This window comes from Pleurodeles waltl, chromosome 3_1 (genome assembly GCF_031143425.1).
Source record: "Pleurodeles waltl isolate 20211129_DDA chromosome 3_1, aPleWal1.hap1.20221129, whole genome shotgun sequence".
NCBI classification, from domain to species: Eukaryota; Metazoa; Chordata; class Amphibia; order Caudata; family Salamandridae; genus Pleurodeles; species Pleurodeles waltl.
Genome location: NC_090440.1, coordinates 1,120,952,634 through 1,120,971,487, shown reverse-complemented (window position 1 = coordinate 1,120,971,487; position 18,854 = coordinate 1,120,952,634). Strand labels below are relative to the sequence as shown.

Genomic DNA, 18,854 nt, shown 5'->3' with positions numbered 1-18,854 from the left:
CAGTCCTCATTGTCAGATTGATGTTTGTCAAAGGAGGATTTGCCAGCAGTACCAGTGATATTGCAGTTACTTTCGTCATAGTTATCTCTTCTTCCAGAAAATGTTTTATTTGAGGTAGGTAGAAAAATTATATTTTCAGTTTTATTCTAAATTCACATTGATATCATAGCATGTTGACTTTTTTCACACTGATCCTTGATTGTTGGACGGATTTGCCCTTAAAAGATAATCCCTTAAAGCTGGATACGTGTACATGGGTGACTCAAATGTGCCGCCATAATCAAGAGATACATTTGCAAAAGCCTGTGCGACTGATTTTATACTAAAGGGTACAACTATGGTTGTTTTTCTTGCACAAAAAACAAATATATATTTAATGGTTTTGATGCATGGGGATGTGGAAGTATGTATCCTAGAGGTCCAATTCAGCTACTCAATTCCCTTTTTCCAGCAGTAGGATAACATTTTAATGTGGTCGTTTTAAACCTCTCTTTATTGATGTTGCAGTTAACACTCTCTAAGCTGTATATTTGCCAAGGCCAGACATAAGTCGTCCTAGCAAATAAATGCTCAAACCAGCCCCACTCCCTTCCTGCGCTCAATCTTCTTCCATCTGTTTTCTCTTGCTCTCCTCTGTCTTCTTCCTCTCTACATTCCTCACATACTCTGTTTCTTTCTTTCTCTAAAAGCATTCCTAGGCCTGCTATAGGTTATTTGAGGGCGGAGTAAAAGGCCAGTCCCGTACTGGTAATGGCTGAACTGATACGTCCAACCTTTTGTGTCAGGACAAAAACAGAATGCACACCTTGGTTTTGTTCGTCCCTGTGGATACTTCCTCTATTGTCCATTCTTTATTATGACTTGTACCGCCTGTGGATGGAGGGGAATACTTTCTGTGTTGGTTATAATCTTTTTTGGTTTCATATTTGCTGAAGTATCAATTGAATGTGTGAATATCTGAGTGACCACGGTGAGCATTCACTTGTCTGAGTTGATTTTCGTATATTCAAAAGGGTTAATCCTTTTGTGTTTTGCTCCTCATCTGAATGAGGTGGCTGCCTGGCATGCTACCCGTAGAACTTTTCAGATTCTGCCCTCTCTCTCTCCAACAGAAGAAATTGTCTGGTTGATCTGGTGTGGTTGATCACTTTGTAGCATTGTGTTAACATTTGGGTACCAGTTGGTGTTTGCTGCTGGTTATATCCTATTGGCCACAATGTTGTCTCCCCTAAAAGCCTTCCGTCCATCTCTTGTTGTTTTTGCTTTGTCGCCCTAAGTGGGAAGGGTGTGCCCAGACGTGGGTCCTGTGCTTCACATGCCACTGGATTCAAGCTAGCCTGGCTGATGAGGGTTGAAACCCCGAAACCGGTCCCAGGATGCTTGTTTCCGAACCAGTGAGGACCTGGCTTGGCAGTTCGGTCTGGACTGTTCCCATGAGGAACAGGGTCAAGACTGATTTGCATATGGCTGGGTCCAAACTGTGGTGGCATGGTGAGCAAAAGAATGATGGATTAAACCCAGATCTATGACTGGGGGTGAGTGTTTGACAATGTTCAGCATTCCGTCCATCACTTGTTGTTTTTGCTCCCCTAAAAGCCTTCCCTGTGTCAAAATACAATATATTCCTGCAGTCTATCTAGTCAATGTCTCTGCCTAGTTATTTCACCTTACATAGTCGTTTCTTTGCAAGTGCATCCTTAAGCAGTTCTAGATTTAAATGCTTTCCATCAACCAGCAAATACCACCATTTTAGGGAGGTGTAAGTTGAAAGCGTTTCCGATTTTAGCCCTGTTTCTTCCATGTGCAGATAATCTTAAGACTGCTATTGAAGCAAAACGTTGTAAACTGAGCAATTTATTACACATTTACATACTTCATCTAGGGTTGACTCGGAGCACTAGATAGCACTTTGGGTACTGCTAGTATTCAAATGTGTTACTGTGGTTTCAGAGAGCAGTTTAGTAATGAATTTCCTCATGCAAATAAATAGTACCTACCCTCGACACTATCTGCATGTATGTGGTTTTGATTTTCATGACAGCAGAAATTCTGCACAGGTCCTCGGTCCAGGTTATGATCAAGGTCTTCCTCGCCGCTGCACTCAGACACTGACGATGCTAGACACATGGGAACCATAACATGATTTAGCTGCTTCATCTCCAAATTATCCTGTTGAAATGAAGCCACAATGGGCATAACCGGGAGGACGCTGCCAGCGAAAGTGCCATTGCTTTTCGTAAAACACCTGTGCATAATAACAGATTGAGAACAATGCATCAGATTTGTGGTCAGGGTAAACATTCATACCAGCGACAACTGAACTCGCAGTTCAAACGTCAAAGCTTGAAGAACATTCAACAAACTGAACTGCACAATAAACGCATTCAAACCACAGAATTACCTTAATATAAGAAGGCACTTCAACGTTCTGAAATGCCAAAAATAGGTCAATGTGCAAGTGAATTAAACTTGTCAGCAGAGGACTAGCAAATAAGGAAATACATTTTTTTTAAAAATGATAAACACTGAACCCAGGAGATTCAAAGGGCGAGATGACATTTCTGCAGAACAATAGATCAGAGGAAGCCGCTAAGTAAAAAGATGGACGAAAAACCAATGAGTGTTCCTGCTGCTCTCTGGAAGTCAAAATCTTAATAAGTGTTACCTTGTCAGAGAAAGCCAGTACCACAGCAGCGTTCAACATCACATTTACAATGTGGTGGAAAGATTAACGTATTCTATTAAAAGATAACCTCCTGACGTAAGCGGAAACGTAATCTGTGACTGAAGGAAAGAGAAAACCTCAACTCCGTAAACTGATGGAGTTATTGCCATCATAGAAGTTGTATCATCAATTACACACACAGAATTAAAAACACGATCGCTCCTATCGCACAGTGTGGGCAAGTGTCTAATTAAGTATTCGATGCAAAGGATTTATGACAAAAGGGAAAAGCAGATTAAGTAATTTTGGGAAAATGTATGGCTACTGATGAGTCTAACACAGCACAGCCAATATGGCACACACAGTCTAGAAAGTACTGACATCACAGAAGTCCTCTTCGTTGCCACAGAGCCAAGTGAAACCATCAGTTTTGGTCACATGAAAATGCATAGGGATCTTCTACTTAGGACTTCAGTCCCATTGCTAAAAACAGGCATCCACCACATAGGTGGAAAAAGACATTCTATGATTAGCTTGACAAACAAGGGGTGTTTTTCTATTCTACTGCATGAGTTCCAACTATTTAACCTAGACCATCTTTAATATACTCTAAGACTATCTTTCAAAATGTCTGCTCAGAGTAGTTGGCTTTACGCTTTTGTTTCCACCCAGATCATGGCTGTCCAATTTCAGTTAGAGGAGACCCGATTCATGCTAGGATTTCAGGATAACCAATATTTTTGGTGTATAAATAACCCTTCAGCAGAGTCCCCACTAGTACTTCCATGGCAAGTGGTAATGAGTATTGCTGACAGCCAAGAACACCAAGCAATCCAGCTCCGGCAAAATAGCCATCACTGTGTGTCTGAGACATGAAGTGGGAGTGCTCTGCAAAATATACAAGGACGACCATGTAGCTTTCCAGCGGGTGTCAGCAACCCGGATGCCTCTAGAAAGAGATGTTGAAGTAGCCATATTTGAGGTGGAATGAGCAGGAAGGTATTTCAGATGATTGTTGATGGTCAGGGCACAGTAGATCTTATTACAAAGGACAACCAAACACTGTTTAGTCACCATGTTGCAAGAACGGGTGGGGCATGATGTGCTCTAAAACCCTGTGAGACGAAGTAATTACGACCAAGAGAACTGTTATTAGAACAGGGAGTCGAACTGGGCAACTGTACATCAGCTTGAAGGTGCACACATTCAAGAAAGCCAGGCGAACTGGGCAATGTTATATCAGCTTGAAAGTGGACATGATCAAGAAAGTCAAACAAAGCAAAGTTAAAATCACACTGATGAACAATAAATGGAGTTGGACAGAAAATGCACCACTAGTGACGATCTAAACAGGAAAGGCTGATCTGGCAGACACATGAAAGCAGATAGGGCCTTTACATAGCACTAGGCTATGCCCACCACCGAGCCCTGCGACAATGGAAGTCGCAGGAAAGTAGAGATTTAAAGCGGTTGGTGCCTTCGGACTTACACCACTGAAAAGACAGAGTCCAGCTGCTTGTCAAAGTGGATTTATAGCAGGCTTCCTAGCAGCCATGATGATGTCTGCTACCTCATCAAGAAAGCAAAATAACTCACCCCAATCTCCATGCATGCAGCCTCTTAGCTGTGGATTGAGGTGATAGGCCTGACTATGCTGCTGAAAGGGAAGAACCACTCTATATAGGAGATGAAGGGTGGACCAATTTCTGAGTGTCAATATATCAAGCATACCAGATCGACTTCATTCAGCCTAGGGCAGAGGTCTCCAAACTTTTTAATGCCGCGGCCCCCCAGTTGAAAAATAAAAATCATTGGGGCCCCCCCCCTCAGAATTTTTCACAATTATTTTATAAACATGGCAATGTTTAAATGTGTCCACAACTATTTAAACATTGCAGTTAAGTACTGTTACCTTTTTAAAACTGCAATAACATGCTTCTGCTTAAAACAAAGGCCTGTTATCTGTATAATATTTATTTTGGCCAAAGTCTGCCCCCCCCCCCCCTCTCTCCCCCGGGGATCACTTGAGGACCCCCTAGGGGGGCCCGCCCCCCAGTTTTAAGACCTCTGGCCTAGGGCGATCTGATTCGGCTGTGCACAAAATTACGCACCTTCTGTAGGTCTTTTTACAGAAGCAGGACCGGTGGAAATGTGTACAGCTGGCCCCCGAGGCCAGACGTATCAGAAGCAATTGTCAAGAGAACCATTCAGCGGGAGCTATGTGGCAGAAAGCCAAGAATATTACCTATTTTGGCCACAGCAACAAGATCTATGACTGGAAATCCAAGGTAAAGAATATTATCCCAATCACTTTGGAGATCAACTCCAACTCACCATCTTCCAGAAATTAATCACTTTCCAACATACACCCCCACCATCCAATTGGTTAACATAATGAATAGTAGTGGTGCTGTCTGAAAGATTCTGGACATTGCTCACTGAGATGAAAGGGGGAAGAGGACTTCACAGAAAGGCATACTGTCTGCAGGTTGAGCACATTTTTGTGCAGGCACTCCTTCAATAAGGAGCAAAGGTAGCGCACCGTCATGTTGCCAGATTAGCACACAAGTCTAGTAAAGCACTGACCATTACAAAGTCAGCTTGAGCTTGCAGAGCCTTAGATTGGAGGAGTTTGTCCACCAGTGAAGATCTGATGCACTACCTGGAAAATCTGCACCTGTGCAAAGGTTTCCTAGGTGTTGCTTCCACTGCCTTCCCTGGCACCAGTGGAGGGATGTATCTGCCATCTGGTGCGAGGCAACTACGGGATGCTTGAGGCCATAACGCCTAATAAGGAGCACGACCTGCAGGACTGGGACCTGAGCTCGAGCAAGACACTTCAGAATCATCACCTGAATACTAGTGATGCTCTAAAAGACGAGTGAAGACTTTCATAAAAGTTGTGTTGAGCCAGTCTCTGTGTGGAAGAGAGGTCAGACTTTGGGACACTGATGGCATAGCTCACAGAGGAGAGTTATTGTCCACTAGAAATGTCCGTGGACCTGCGTCAGGATCTCCGCTTTCACTAAACAGTTGTCCAAGTAGAAAAATGCCTGGACTCATGTTTTCCACAGCAAAACTGACAATAGCAGCATGGGTCTTTGGAAAGGTGCTGGCAGTCGATGCAAAGTGCAATTGGTGTTAGTGTAGTCACCCAATCACGAGCCTCGAGTTCCAGAGTTCCTGTCAAGCTCATGGGCAAATCCCTTCTTGTCATTAAGGATTTACTTGTCATATGTTGACAATGTGGACACACTTCCATTGACTGACTGCCAGGGAGTTATCAGCCACAAAGTAGGAGCTTTGTGTACATATATTTCTGGATGCAGAGTGAACGCCTCACAAAAAGCAAGGACAGGGGCTACTTGTCTTCGTGGAGTGAACAGGAGGGAGACAAATGAAAAACCTAGATTCATAACCTTTCACTGATGAAACAACGTGCTAATATTAAATATAATTTCGATATACATTTCAAGATAGAGCATAACTGAAAGGTAAAGTGCTTCACGTAGTGAAATATGTACTGGTCAGTAACATGCTCTTTATTACAATTGTGAAGCATAGGAGCTCCTGGACAACAGTACAAAGTATCCCTGCCCTCACACGAGGCCCTGCTTATCATATGCTAGTTTTTTCATTTTACTTCTCATACGCCAAAACTTAGGAGAAAGGAAAAACTAGGGATATTTTCACACTCTTTTAAGAAAGAAGTAAATGTGTCTGATCAAAAGAATAGAAATGTCGTTGCTAGTAATAAAGGGTGCTGCATATGGTCAGATACAGCCCGTGTGTATTAAGTATTAAAAACATGATTACAAACTGGAATCCCACTTCCCAAACAAAGCAAACGAAAATAACCTTATTGGTATAGCCAACTGCACTCATGCACAATGAATGACTGTCACATTCTGAACAATGTTAAACAGTCTTATTGAGATATGCTAACCAGTCATAAAGACTACCAAAAGCCACAAATCTAAAAGTGCACATCCACGCTGGACCAGCAATAACTGGACAACGTGAGTTGTTCACTGAGTGCCATTGATGCAGTAAGAACTAATGTTCCACCTTGGCAGATTACACAACAATACGAGATGAGAACCAGTCAAAATAAAGCATGCAGGGTTGAACAACTTATGAAGTACTCATGCTGCTAGGGCGAAGAAGAAACATATTCGTGGAAGGATCCTCAATATGATCAAGACTAGAAGCATTCCGTGCATTAATAGTTAATACAATTTAGATTCATGTTAACAATTAGCTTTCTTCAGATTGATGCTTTTTATAAAATGCTACAAATACGCTCTAGACTACGTAGATATGAATTTGAAAAACTGTATGGAATGCTATACCAACAATGACTAAATCTCACTTTTGTAATGTCATCAGCATCCCAGGTAGGTTAAAATTTTGTTAACCATAGTCAAAAATATGAAATGTTATGACCAAAAAGGGGACTTTAAATTACCAATTAAATGTAAGCTTAACTATACAGGTGTCAAAACAGTACATAATAATAAAACAGATGTATATCTGTATGCACACGCATATAGACAATTTGTATTGTTTGTACAGCTGTGAAGGAGGTAATTTCCAATGTTAAATGTTGGCTTACATACATAGATTGTATGACTTGAAAGCAAGGAATTATTCTTTCGTGGGCATCAGAATGTCTATTAAAGCGCTTCTTATTTACCCATTTGGCATCGTCTCCAGAAAAGACCACTCAAAGAGCTGGCTTCATCGCTACTCACCTGTTATTATTCCGGCAATTTCGACAGTTGATGCACTCGGAAGGGTCAGTCTGCGGTACAGGAGAATATATCCCGCCACCCTGCGAACAAAGAAATAACACTTTGAAACTAAATCCTTGCATTAATAACCCTCTTCGAAATTGGATTCTGGCTTGCCCCTACAAAAGTCATTAACAGTTAAAGGAGAAAAACGGTACCACAAGACTGTTAATGTCAGTAAAAACCCTAGAACACAACTTATATACAAGAAATAGGATTTGGTTTATTAAGGCTACATTTTTCTTTTGCTACTCAGTCATATGAGACAATGTCAAATTCAGAGTCTGTGCATCCTTTCTTAAGCAGTGTTCGGATTTACTTCCCGACGGTTGCTGAGCAACGCCAATGTGCTAAAAAGTGGAAGCATAATTAAGTAAGAACTTTAAGGTTTAACCTAAGAGGACAAACTCATTTCAACTAGAGACATCTTGCCCTGGGTATCTATTTCCACAATAAATGGAAAAAAGAGATAGCATGCTGTGGAGGGTGAGAAGAATGAAAACTCACAGCGTTCGTATTAGCTGTTATTAATGATGGCGCGAGCAAGCATGAAAGAAAGAAAAGATGCAGCATCGGCGACTTTGCTTTCAAATTTCATTTATTAGACTTTAAGAAACTCAGCATTGTCAGGATGGCAGCCAATTAAATGCAAAGCACCCCAAGAGGCAGGCGAAGGGGACAGTGAACAGAAACATGGGAACGAGTTGCAAAGTTTTGTACGTGGAGGGTTGAAGTAAATTTAAGCTAATCTAGAACAAGAAAGCCGAACTTAAAATACATTCTTTTCAGGAAAGCAAGTCGCAAAAACTGAGTACATGGCCAAAAAGGTGGAGCATCAGAAAATTCTGAGATGCTTAATTAACAAAAGTAGGAAGTAGAAACTGTGCATGGTGGGGGGGGGGGTCTCCTCCTTGGTAAACTCGTGACGTGACCGTGCCGCAAGGTGCAGTGTGTGCTCAGAGTGCCCGCTATAAGAGCAGCGTTAGTACGAGGGCCCACTGCAGGGAGTTGGTAGGGACTGGCAGCTGCAGGGGATGAGTGGAGAAAGGCACAGGGACGAAGTCCCTTCTGCCCTGTCTTACTTCACTCCTTTGCTAATCCGGCGAAATTAGCCAATGATGGGGAGATAAAACTTTGAGAAGGCTTTTCATGCGGCTTTCTCGCCAGTGATAAGTCTAGTCTCACCAACATATGGCACAAGGGTGACAGATCACTGTGCCCTCTATTTGCGTGCAGTGCATACTGCAAAGCACTTTGGCCTACTGATAAGTGTCAGCGAAACTGGAATGAAGCCGAAATTGTGTGTTCGACTACTAAGAATATGGGAACTGGTAACCAAAGCTAGGACGGACCAGAATGTAGACAACCAACACCACAATGACTTCTTGTGACTGTTAGGGCGAGGCTAAACACATCTCATGAGCTAGAATTTTGCACTTGGACTTCTTGAACATTTAAAAAGATAGCATTTGTAGACAAGTCAGTGTCACGTGCTGATCTAGAAGCTCAGATCACCACAGGAGAAAAAAAACCTCTGATGACTTTATAAAATGAGCATGCTCAGAAAGGATGACAAATAGTAAACGTCGCTGCCTTTTTGTGGAGAACCTTAAGTGCGGAAACTGCATAAATGGGACCAGCCGGGGTCCCTTTTACCAAGGGAAAGGCCCAAAGTCATAGAGCACTATCTTATTTAGCTGAAGGGAATATATCCTTGCTCACCAGACTTGGCAGTAGCAATATATTAAAATTATACAACATAAAACATAAAACAGGAAATTCAATGCCTATTATATGGCTCCTTTACATAACATAGTTTCTACTACTATGCTTTTTTTTTTTACAAAAATAATCAAAGTTGTGGATTGGCGGTTTTTAAAAGGCAATCTTAAAGAAAACAGGAAGAGTGCCCATGACAGAAACATTCCTCCTAGGAAGCCTTCCTCAACTGCTCATAATACAAAGTGTTCAATTTCAAGTAACTGTCCGAGTTGCCACCCTTAAGGGGGTTTGACATTACACATCAGAACTGATGGCAAACATCTTTTTATTTTTATTTGAAACACTGAAAGAATTAAGTGCACAAAATGATCGTTGCTAAATTACAAAGGAGTACAGCATTTTGTCTAGACTGTAAAACTACATTAATAAAAAAGTTATTACAACATGAATGTGATTTTACCCACGTAATATCTATAGTAAAACACATACTCGCCTAATGATGTATGGATAGAGAAAAATGCCCAAGAAACCAAGGAAAGTGCAAACTGCATGGAAGCAAATCTATGGTGAAGTCATGTCCAAGTACATCAGCCCGTTTCACTGAATTTAGAATGAGATGTTTACACAGATGTGGTAATTAAACTTAACAGGCGTGCAGGAGGCGGGAGAGTGGTGTATTTTTAATTTTCTTAGGCCTTGGGCATAAGAGGACAGAAAGGTGGCCACATTAACACATGCCATACTGCTGAGGCTAGCTAGGGTGGTGGTACTATGAGGTGTGTCGTTTTCAACAGATGTAAAGCAAGGACTGTGGGAGTGGAGCACTTTGTGGCTCGAAATGAACAAAAAAAGTCTTAAGATGCTACAAATTGGTGTACTTAAAATCATTTGTAGTTGTTCCTATTCTTGATATAACTGTTGCTTTATTTCTTCTAGACTAACATCGGAGGTCAGTGGTGAACTAGAAGTTTCTATTAATAGGAGGAGACTAGTACGTGCGCTTCTCTTCCTTAAGAGGCCTTGCTGTTAAGTGTGGCCCTCCACGGAGCGGCTTCAGAAGATGCATCGTTTCCTAGTGCACCCATTCACATAAGCCGTCTCCTCACTGCTACGTACCCAGCAGCTACTCAACTACCCCTTTTAGCTTCTTTGTGGTACTTTTCGTATTTTATCTTTCACTGTTATTTGGTTCTAGACATGTTTACTGGCTAAACTGTGGCCCGAGAAGTCTAATCTAATTCCTGCTCAGGCATGAAAAGTGCAACTCCATGTAAATGGCAACCTTCTAGTTTGAAAAACCAAACTCTATAAGATGTAATTTCTCGCGTCTAAGACAAAGTCAAGTCTCCTTTTCTATAACCGGGTCTTTACTGGACCACATAAGGTGCACTGTATTACGAGCCGTAGTATGATCCGGCAAGATGCAGGACCTTGCAAGAATTCAGAGTATCAGGAAAGCGTTACACTGTTTCTTGAAGCAAGTGTAGACTTCATCAAATGCTTACAAATTAAAGGAAAAAAAAAACCCGAACTCCCCCCTTTTACAAGATAGAGAAAACCAGTTTTGACCACAGAGATTTACAACCAAAGGCCAAACCTCATCAGCTGATGTCAAGCAACCGTTATTACGATTCAGATTCCATTCTGCACTGTTATTTATAGTTTTTTAGACTCAAAATTGCCACATATTCTGTGGGATCTCATGCACTGGAAGTGTTCGCATTTCCCAACTAAGCTGCTCCTCACTGGAGCAAGACATACACACCCTTTCCTGATAGTCTGCTGCCTTTAATGCAGAAACGTCTTAGTGGGAAAAAACAACACAAAAAACGATCATTTTCTCAGCTAAAGCAAATCGACTGAAAGCTCTCTGAAGCATTTGCGTAAGGGGTTACATATTTACTCAGCATTCCATTAAAGGGCACTTACTACCTCACGTCCACGTGCATCTAAGTTCCTCTAGTCCTGTCCTTAGACATCTGAAGTAATCACAGCAATCTATTTAGTCCAGCATCCGTTTCCCAAGGCACAGAGCTTTTTGCTGTTTTAATGTACATGGTTTAACGAAGGAACTATTTAACTTGTAGACAATACTGTATGCGTTACTGCAACAACGTCCCAATTTAATCCACACTAATACAGTACGGTTCACATTAACTAGACACTCACTGAAGGAATGAAAGACCGTCATTTTCAAATGATTTGCTATCTGCTCCCCAATAAATTCTTAATATTTACCGAGAGTGCAGCCGATAACCTTGTCCGGAGCCGGCTGTCACATGTTTGAGCTGCCTACCCGTAAAAGCATAGTTTCTTCTACATTAACAAGTCCCGGATACCTCATATTCTATGCTGGTTACCATCCAAATAAGAATGCTATCCAATTGGAAAAGTATGCGAGGAATCAAACCCGAAAAGCAAGTTCACTTACATTCAGCAGGTGCTGAGGCTGCTCATGGTCCGCGTGGGTGCCGGCCAGTGAGCCGGAGTGGCCCGGGTAATGGCCCGGGTAATGCCCCGGGCCGCCGTTCATCCTCCCGTTCGCGGTCCCATGAACACCGTTGGGGGTCTTGTGATGAAGGTGCGGGCAGCCGCTGCTGATGTAGCTTCCGTGGACGCTGCCATTAATGCGGCTAGTCCCAGGCAGCGTGGTGTACTCCACCATCTGGCCGTTCACGTCGGCGCCCTGGTAGACGTATCCCGGAGGGTCATATTCTGCAAGGAAAGGGAGTGCCATCGGTCATTTGCGGTGCTGGTTAGAGAGGCGTAAAGGCAAAAAAGCAATAGTCTTCTAAATGAGAGAGCACAACACATTCTCTTCACTTTCAGTTCTGTTCCAACTATGGACTACAGAACAATCGGGACTATGGACAGTGCAACATTTACTTTATTGATGGGCTTTGTAAAACGATGAGAGATGGAAAATCTCGTACTTCTGGACAGTACAAAATATGAAATAATACAAGTGCCAGACAATGATATTGTAAGAGATTCCATTGAACAGAGAGACAAAGGGCAATTTTTGAAATTCTTTGTGACTCGTAAAATTTTACTGAGGACGGTAATTCCGATTTATGATGGCATTCACCAAGCATTATTTCCTTTGAAGGCTGCAAGATTCCACATCAAGGGAGGTTAGCAATGTTTATGACCAGAGTGAATCATTTTAAAGTGCAAAATATAATATGTACATAGATAAACGAGGCCTCGTGCTCAACTGCTTCCAGAGATAGTAGTAGGTCTGTATGTGTGAGTAAGGCTGCCAGATCACTCCATGACCACAGGACGCCATGCTTCCAGTCTTGGACAAAGGCCAAGAGACTGGAAGAGCTACCCAAGAAATACTGCTGTAAAAAAATTACATAAAACATTTTTGACGTACAATTTTACTGACAAGCCAATAGGAAAACACTGTAGCTCTGGAAAGAGCTCCCTAAGAAAGAAATACAGCAGTTGAGCCAGTCTTTTTTTTTTTTTAACAAGTTCTTTGGGTATACGGCGTAGTGTCTACTATTGAACACACTGCTAGGTCGTAATAAAACTCTACGCTATATTAATAAAAGAAGGGAAAAATGAGAGCAACTGGGGCAAAGAACCCGCAAACGCTGGGCAGCATTATGGCATTGAATGTAACAGAAATCAGTCGTTTGCCTCACAAAAAGATGCGATTCACTGTGCGAAGGCGTCGATGAACGTGCCTATTTCAAGATTTTCTCATCTCAATGGATGCCATGGACTGGGATAGTGGGATATTCGATCCAAATTAAGAACACTGAAAGGCAATGGGTCTGGCGCTTACTGCCAGTCATTTGGCAGTGTTATTGCTTGCTTTGTCAGGTGAAGGTTTTAGCAAAACTTTGTTGGAAGTTTCCACTTAGTCCTTTGCACCGGAGGTAACTATTTTGTGAGTAGGTCTGGCTCTGTAAGAAACTGCAGAATACATGGACTCAAAGTGCAGTGAGTTAATGACTGACATGGACTGTATGCTGCAGTGGGCGGGAAAAATTCTAGATGACTCAACAGACCAGTGGATGAAGAGGACTGTCTGCAAGCCCCCACAAGTAAGTATAACCTATATATATAATTTTAGCAAACCCAAAAGGTCTTGGCTAACACTAGATCTAAACATGGAGGAGACCCACCCAAATATAAAATATAAAGGGAATATAAAATTAATAAAAGAGTAATGCATTTATTAACAAGACTGATCCGATCCTCAAAATACCTGATCTAAAACTCAGAGGTCAAATTCGGAGGCTGGGAGAGCTTCAGTGTGGCTTGGTGTCCCATTCAGTATTAAGTAAACCACTTAGCTTTAACTGTGTTCTTGTTTATTGTCCAATAACTTACTGATGTGGGGATCAAAACTGTAGCCTTCATTAATTTAACTCAGTGCAAAAGCATTGCTGGGAGAGCTCTATGGAGGCAGTCTGTAGATTAAACTACTTACCCTCCTTAGGAAGGGTTTTGTGATGCGGACCGTTTTAAATCGGCTCACGTAAAGTGTTTCTCTCAAGTAGAGAGGGTGGGCTCCACACCAGATACTGAAGATACCAGTGCGGTAAATTTACATGCATGCGTCTAAATTAGGCTCCATTACAGTCAATCTTTAGTGTGACAATCTGGCATGGACCTTTGCTTCGCCATCATAGCTTTTATTATCTATGAAAAACATATGGAATAATGACAACAGAATAAAGGCTAGCCTGAAAATAACAATCACTTACTCTGCATCATGTTTTGCTGACGGTTCTTCCACAAACACATGGCAATGAAAACGATGAGAATAAGGACCATCACACCCAGGACACAACCCACAATCAAGTACAGCATGTCGCTGCTCCTGGCAGTGGCATGCGATGCATCCACATGTTTTCCACCCCCAGAAGTGGGTGGGGTACTCTGGTCCTCCACTGGATATTCAGATGACCCATTGACTCGCTTTGCTGAAAGGAAAGAGCAAAAAAGAGGCACTTTTACATCAGAAGCAAACAATTATCAGTTACATACTCGTGATTTTGAAATATTTTCAGGCTTCTCTCATAAGCAAGATACATTAGCAAAATAATTGAACTTAAAGTGGTAGCAAACGTGTTAGTGCTGTCATCAGCGATGGTGGATGGAGCTATAAGCTGATTGCGACCTTGGCAGATGGGATATCCCATCCGCCGTCTTACAAGTTCCATTATATTCTATGGAACTTGTAAGACGGCGGGTGAGAGTATCCCATCCATCAAGGTCGTAATCAGGCCTAAAGAGTTTTTTTTCTATGCCTCCTGTGTCAGTTTCTAAACATGTAGAGTTAACAGCTGAGGTTGGACAAATACGATGGACGCATGCTTACCATCAACTAACCGATCTAAATACAATCACGGAGATCTAGAAGGCATTGTTGGCATGTCGTGTGTCAGAAGGCTTTCTATGGACTGGTAGCATGAGATTTGTGGACACACAGAAGTAACTCGCATAAATGTTAGGTTTGCGATGTAAGAGTTCTGAAGGTTTGCGAAGTACAAGCTATGCAAGTGATTAGTGGTTCGTTTGGAGATGCTGGCTGTGTAGAGAAGGGAGAAGAATGCACTCAAGAGAGTGAGCAGTTGTTACGTGATCCGGGGAAAGGGGTGGTGTACGAAAGAGCCAGGCCACACCATGTCCTATCTTTTCTACAGAAAATCAAGTGTTCGAATGAATAACATTTATTTTGGAAGTGAATTTCAGAATTGGGTGGCATACACGTCGGCTGTGCCGCCTGAAGCACATTTTTTGCATTTCTCTGGAACAATCTTTGGGTCAATGGAGGATTTCCCATTCATTAGCACGCAACCGCCCTGATAATCAGAGGTGGGAATTAAGTACGTCATCAGGAGTCCTACCTTTGGTCTCGCACATCATGACATTGCTGTAGTCGCTTTCACCACCGTCATTGTAACACTTCATTTTGATATCATACGAGGTTTCCGGCTGCAGGTGGCTGATGAAATGACTTTGTTTGGTGCCTGGATCAAAAAGGGTGAGCCAAGGTCAATGAAAAACAATGGCAATGTCCGTAGAGATCATGTAATTAAGCAACTGGCGATCATCTTGCAAATTACAACATTGAAATAAGTGAAAGGAGATGAGGAAGATGGCACGATTTACCCAGGGCTGCGCTTCAACAATTACAAAAACAGGGCATTCTAGAAAGTTCATTTGACGGATTATGTCAGTTTTGATTTTGATGCATATTGTGACATCAGATATTGGATGCTCACTTTAACATTCAAAAGAAGCACAAGGCCAGGTGCACAAGAGATGACGTGAATAGCCAATTATAGGTGCAGAACTGCCACACAGGAGCGTGCGCTTTTAAAGCTGGATCCTAACACCAAAACGTTTTTAAAAAACACAGTTTTGAGGCTCTACCAGGAACATATTGCAGGCGTTTTCCTCGTGAATACACAGTAGAAACCTATCCTTCCAGTGCATTTTATGATGTCACACCTCAGGTTCTCGAATCCAGACCATTTATTTAACTGGCATGTGCCATGAAAGGCTAGGAGAACTTTCTTTTCTGAAATAATGGGGCTGTATTTTCCCACTCTTGCTCTCGGTCTCTAGAGAAGGAATCCATATCGAACTGGCTTCCTACTGGAGTGATTTTGTTGTGGATGGCTTGTGGCCAGAAATCCTCGCGCACACTCGTCAGAAGAGGGAAGCGTGGGACCATAAATCAACCTCTTCGTTTTTCGACTTTTACAGCTTTGATGCATTTTTTATAAACCGGACCCTTTCTTTAGCGGGTTTAAATGAATGAACACTTAGAGAACACCAGTGAAATTCCACAGTCTAAGGAAAGCATGACTAAGCTTACAAATCAAGTGAACAGAAAAGCACTACAGGCATAAAACAGGTGGCTTTATACAGTCACAGAGAGGAGGTCTTCTTCTACGCTCTCTGCGGCAATGGGCTCGGGAATTATTGAGTTCAAATCCCAACTTTCCAAACAGTCCGTGAACGTTTCATTTCAATAAACTTAGCGCTTGGAGACCGCCTGTCTAACGCAGAAAGCGACAAAAAAAGATTCGGCGGTTAAAGCACAGAAAATAACCCTTGACTGAGGGAATCCTTGCATGGTAGGAGCAGAAACACATACAATTATAAATATGCAGTCCTCATCCCAGACCTGCATGTCACTGGAAGGAAATGCTCTCAGCTCCTTCTGCAGAAGATCATGCAATGAAAGTAAAGCCATAAGAAGAACACCAAAATATACACTTGCAAAATGAAAAACCCGTAGTACTAAAATAGAAGAAAAGATAATGTCCCAAAAGTTACACAAGTAATGTCCACCTGATATTGGGATGGCAGGATCAATGCCACATTTTCAGGAAAGCCACCAAGCACGTAGAGTTCTATTTGGACGCATTATATGTACATTTTTGTAACCCGGTTAGCTTAACATCTGGCTTGGATCTAGCCCGCCAGCACAAAGTTGGACACACCCCGCCCAACCACAGAGTTACACTGTCCGCGATCACTTATCAGAAAAACCATTAAAGCTGCAAAGCATACAAAAAGCACTTTCAACACAAGTACCTCCACACAGGGCTTAATGCAGTGGCTTGAAATGCCTATACATTCAACTCCGTGCACAGTCTATGCTCTTCCAAATACTTAAGAATCATCAATTATCGACTATCTTCTAACAACCTATAATATATGGGTTAATACATATTGCATAATTCTTTCTTTCCAGATTTTCTTTTATAGGTCTACTCCTAAGAGTTAATGCACAGATGGAAGCCTTATACATAATCTCATATATTACATTTATTGATATATGTATAATGTTTGTGTTTAGAAACCTGAGAAGTTAATATTTCATAATATTTTTTCATATATGGCCATAATTTGATTTATTGTTTCTCTATTTAACACAGTTTGTATATTGACATGTACTTCTCAATAAATATATACCACAAAAAAAAAGATTCATCGAGTATATTCAACGCTCGCAGTCCACGTCCCTTCGGATACCACTGATGTTTAGTGAGTACAATAAAGCAGCCTGGCATGCCTGAGACTGTACAACCGAAACAACAGCAGAGGATGTAGAAACAAAGCAAAGCAATTGTTTAACACAAGACAAAGGTGTGCCAGGACCCAGCAAACGTTACAGCAGGTTCAGCCTTTTAAAATGCCATACAAAGGGTCTCGGATTGAAAACGGACTACAGCATTTGGCATGGCTTGTGGCAGAAGGCAACTCTGACGAGGGGCCTCCAGGAAGGGAGCCTACTAGTTGTGAACACTTGCTCTGATGAGACCACCTGCACCCACGAGTACTCTGGAGCCCTGCATTAGATGGGCCAGACAGACTGCACACATCTGGCTCAATTCAATTGTGACTGGCTGATATGCTCAATATGGAGAAATATATTCACCTCTATCAACAGATGTAATTTAGAGGATTTCCTGGGATACATGTAATGCAACCGAGTGGGGCTGTAGTGCAACCGAAACCAAACCATACAATACATTTCCCTGCCTTGGAGAAAGGAACAAAAAAAATAAAAATAAAAAAAAAAAAAAAAAATTATATATATATATATATATATATATATATATATATATATATATATATATATATATATATATATATATAAAAATAGTGTCACTTACCCAGTGTACATCTGTTCGTGGCATGTAGTGCTGCAGATTCACATGTTGTGCATATTTCACCATCTAGTGTTGGGATCGGAGTGTTACAAGTTGTTTTTCTTCGAAGAAGTCTATTTTTGAGTCACAGGATCGAGTGACTCCTTCTCTCAGTGATAGTGCGCATGGGCATCAACTTTTTTTTTAGATTGTTTTCACGCAGGAGGGTAAAGTAAGGAGTGAAGAATTGTGTATGTACAACTATATATATCTAAAAAGTAAACAAGATGTCCCTGCAAATGAATAAACACATGAACAAATAAGTACTACGATGAATACAAGCTCCTGGGGAGGAGGGAGAACTCATTTATATCTGCAGCACTACATGCCACGAAAAGATGTACACTGGCTAAGTGACATTTTCCATTCAATGGCATGTGTAGCTGCAGATACACATGCTGTGCATAGACTAAAAAGTAGTTTTTCTCCCAAGTAAGCAGTGGTTAGCCCGTAGGTGCTGAAGTAGTTTGAAATAGTGTTTTTAGCACTGCTTGTCCAACATTGGCTTGTTGTCTAGTTAACACATCCACACAGTAATGCTTGGTGAATGCATGTGGTGTGGACCATGTGGTTGCTTTGCATATATCTGCCATTGGTATATTTCCGAAGAATGCCATGGAGGCACCTTTTTACCTAGTGGAATGTGGTTTGGGAGTTATTAATAGCTGCCTTTTTGCTTTGAGGTAGCATGTTAGAATAGATTTTACAATCCATCTAACTAATCCTTGTTTTGAAATGGGATTACCTTTATGAGGTTGTTGGAAAGCAACATGAGATCAAGAGTGTGGGGCGCTCTTTCAGCAGTAGAGTGGTTGTGGAAAGAAGACTGGCAATTCCACTGACTGATTAATGTGAAAAGGTGAAACCACTTTAGGCAAAAAAATTGGATTTGTCTCAAGTACTACTTTGTGTGCTTGGAAGAAAGGTTCTTCTAGAGTAAATACCTGAATTTCTCTTACTCTTCTCAAGGAAGTAATT

The 18,854-nt window shown here is 41.6% G+C and overlaps 1 protein-coding gene across 6 annotated transcripts in view; it reads right to left on the bottom strand.

Moving 5' to 3' along the window:
* Positions 1-18,854, bottom strand: part of CDON (cell adhesion associated, oncogene regulated) — a 140,043-nt gene that overhangs the window by 12,752 nt on the left and 108,437 nt on the right. For all 6 annotated transcript variants that reach the window (XM_069224415.1, XM_069224417.1, XM_069224418.1 and 3 more), the window contains 5 exons: positions 15,054-15,176; positions 13,908-14,126; positions 11,612-11,895; positions 7,420-7,499; positions 1,998-2,245 (listed from right to left, as the gene is read on the bottom strand). In XM_069224415.1, the coding sequence (XP_069080516.1) occupies positions 1,998-2,245; positions 7,420-7,499; positions 11,612-11,895; positions 13,908-14,126; positions 15,054-15,176 (954 nt within the window). The remainder of the gene's footprint in view (positions 1-1,997; positions 2,246-7,419; positions 7,500-11,611; positions 11,896-13,907; positions 14,127-15,053; positions 15,177-18,854) is intronic.